At 51.9% G+C, this 2,500-nt stretch overlaps 1 protein-coding gene across 1 annotated transcript in view; it reads left to right on the top strand.

Annotated features, from left to right (window-relative positions):
* LOC308376432 (solute carrier organic anion transporter family member 5A1-like) overlaps positions 1 to 2,500 on the top strand; it is a 13,044-nt gene that overhangs the window by 7,357 nt on the left and 3,187 nt on the right. The window contains exon 5 of the mRNA XM_080852751.1: positions 399 to 597. Coding sequence (XP_080708877.1) covers positions 399 to 597 — 199 coding nt within the window. The remainder of the gene's footprint in view (positions 1 to 398; positions 598 to 2,500) is intronic.

Here is a 2,500-nt window from a genome sequence, read left to right on the forward strand (position 1 = left end):
TGTGTGTGTGTGTGTGTGTGTGTGTGTGTGTGTGTGTGTGTGCGTATTGCAGGCGTGATCTTCCTATCTGTGTGTGTGTGTGTGTTGCAGGCCTGATCATCGTGCCCAGTGCTGGCGTGGGCATCGTGTGTGTGTGTGTGTGTGTGCGTGCGTATTGCAGGCGTGATCATACTATCTGTGTGTGTGTGTGTGTGTTGCATGTGTGATCATACTATCTGTGTGTGTGTGTGTGTGTTGCAGGCCTGATCATCCTATCTGTGTGTGTGTGTGTGTTGCATGTGTGATCATACTATCTGTGTGTGTGTGTTGCAGGCCTGATCATCCTATCTGTGTGTGTGTGTGTGTGTGTGTGTGTTGCATGTGTGATCATACTATCTGTGTGTGTGTGTGTGTTGCAGGCCTGATCATCGTGCCCAGTGCTGGCGTGGGCATCGTGTTGGGCGGCTACATCATCAAGCGTCTGAAGCTGGGCGAGCGGGAGAGTGCCCAACTGGCGCTGGTCTGCAGCGGGGTGTCACTGCTCTGCTTCGCCACGCTCTTCATCACCGGGTGCGACAGCATCAACCTGGGGGGCATCAACATACCCTACACACAGGGGTGAGCACACACACACACACACACACACACACACACACACACACAGGGGTGAGCACACACACACACACACACACACACACACACACACACAGGGGTGAGCACACACACACACACACACACACACACACACACAGGGGTGAGCACACACACACACACACACACACACACACACACACACACACGCTCTTCATCACCGGCTGTGACAGCATCAACCTGGGGGGCATCAACATACCAGACTAGCCCTAGCTACCAGACTAACCCTAGCTACCAGACTAGCTACCAGACTAGCTACCAGACTAGCCCTAGCTTCCAGACTAGCCCTAGCTACCAGACTAGCTACCAGACTAGCTACCAGACTAGCCCTAGCTACCAGACTATCCTTAGCTACCATACTAACCCTAGCTACCTGACTAGCTACCAGACTAGCTACCAGACTAGCCCTAGCTACCAGACTAGCTCTGGCTACCAGACTAGCCCTAGCTACCAGACTAGCTACCAGACTAGCCCTAGCTACCAGACTAGCTACCAGACTAGCCCTAGCCTCCAGACTAGCTACCAGACTAGCTACCAGACTAACCCTAGCTACCAGACTAGCCCTAGCTACCAGACTAGCTCTAGCTACCAGACTATCCCTAGCTACCAGACTAGCTATCAGACTAGCTACCAGACTAGCCCTAGCTACCAGACTAGCTCTAGCTACCAGACTAGCCCTAGCTACCAGACTATCCTTAGCTACCAGACTAACCCTAGCTACCAGACTAGCTACAAGACTAGCCCTAGCTACCAGACTAGCTACCAGACTAGCCCTAGCTACCAGACTAGCCCCTAGCTACCATACTAGCTACCAGACTAGCCCTAGCTACCAGACTAGCTCTAGCTACCAGACTAGCCCTAGCTACCAGACTATCCTTAGCTACCAAACTAACCCTAGCTACCAGACTAGCTACCAGACTAGCCCTAGCTACCAGACTAGCTACCAGACTAGCCCTAGCTACCAGACTAACCCTAGCTACCAGACTAGCCCTAGCTACCAGACTAGCCCTAGCTACCAGACTAACCCTAGCTACCAGACTAGCCCTAGCTACCAGACTAGCCCTAACTACCAGACTAGCTACCAGACTAGCCCTAGCTACCAGACTATCCTTAGCTACCAGACTAGCTACCAGACTAGCTCTAGCTACCAGACAAGCTACCAGACTAGCCCTAGCTACCAAACTAGGCCTAGATACCAGACTATCCTCAGCTACCAGACTATCCTTAGCTACCAGACTAGCTCTAGCTACCAGACTAGCCCTAGCTACCAGACTACCTACCAGACTAGCCCTAGCTACAAGACTAGCTACCAGACTAGCCCTAGCTACCAGACAAGCTACCAGACTAGCCCTAGCTACCAGACTATCCTTAGCTACCAGACTAGCCCTAGCTACCAGACTATCCTTAGCTACCAGACTAACCCTAGCTACCAGACTAGCTACCAAACTAGCCCTAGCTACCAGACTAGCTACCAGACTAACCCTAGCTACCAGACTAGCTACCAAACTAGCCCTAGCTACCAGACTAGCTACCAGACTAACCCTAGCTACCAGACTAGCTACCAAACTAGCCCTAGCTACCAGACTAGCTACCAGACTAACCCTAGCTACCAGACTAGCTACCAAACTAGCCCTAGCTACCAGACTAGCTACCAGACTAACCCTAGCTACCAGACTAGCTACCAAACTAGCCCTAGCTACCAGACTAGCTACCAGACTAGCCCTAGCTACCAGACTACCTACCAGACTAGCCCTAGCTACAAGACTAGCTACCAGACTAGCCCTAGCTACCAGACTAGCCCTAGCTACCAGACTAGCTACCAGACCCATCAGTTCTGAAAAGAAAAGTAAAACATACACACACCGACACA

The sequence above is a fragment of the Sprattus sprattus genome, assembly GCF_963457725.1.
Source record: "Sprattus sprattus genome assembly, chromosome: 15".
Classification (NCBI taxonomy): Eukaryota; Metazoa; Chordata; class Actinopteri; order Clupeiformes; family Clupeidae; genus Sprattus; species Sprattus sprattus.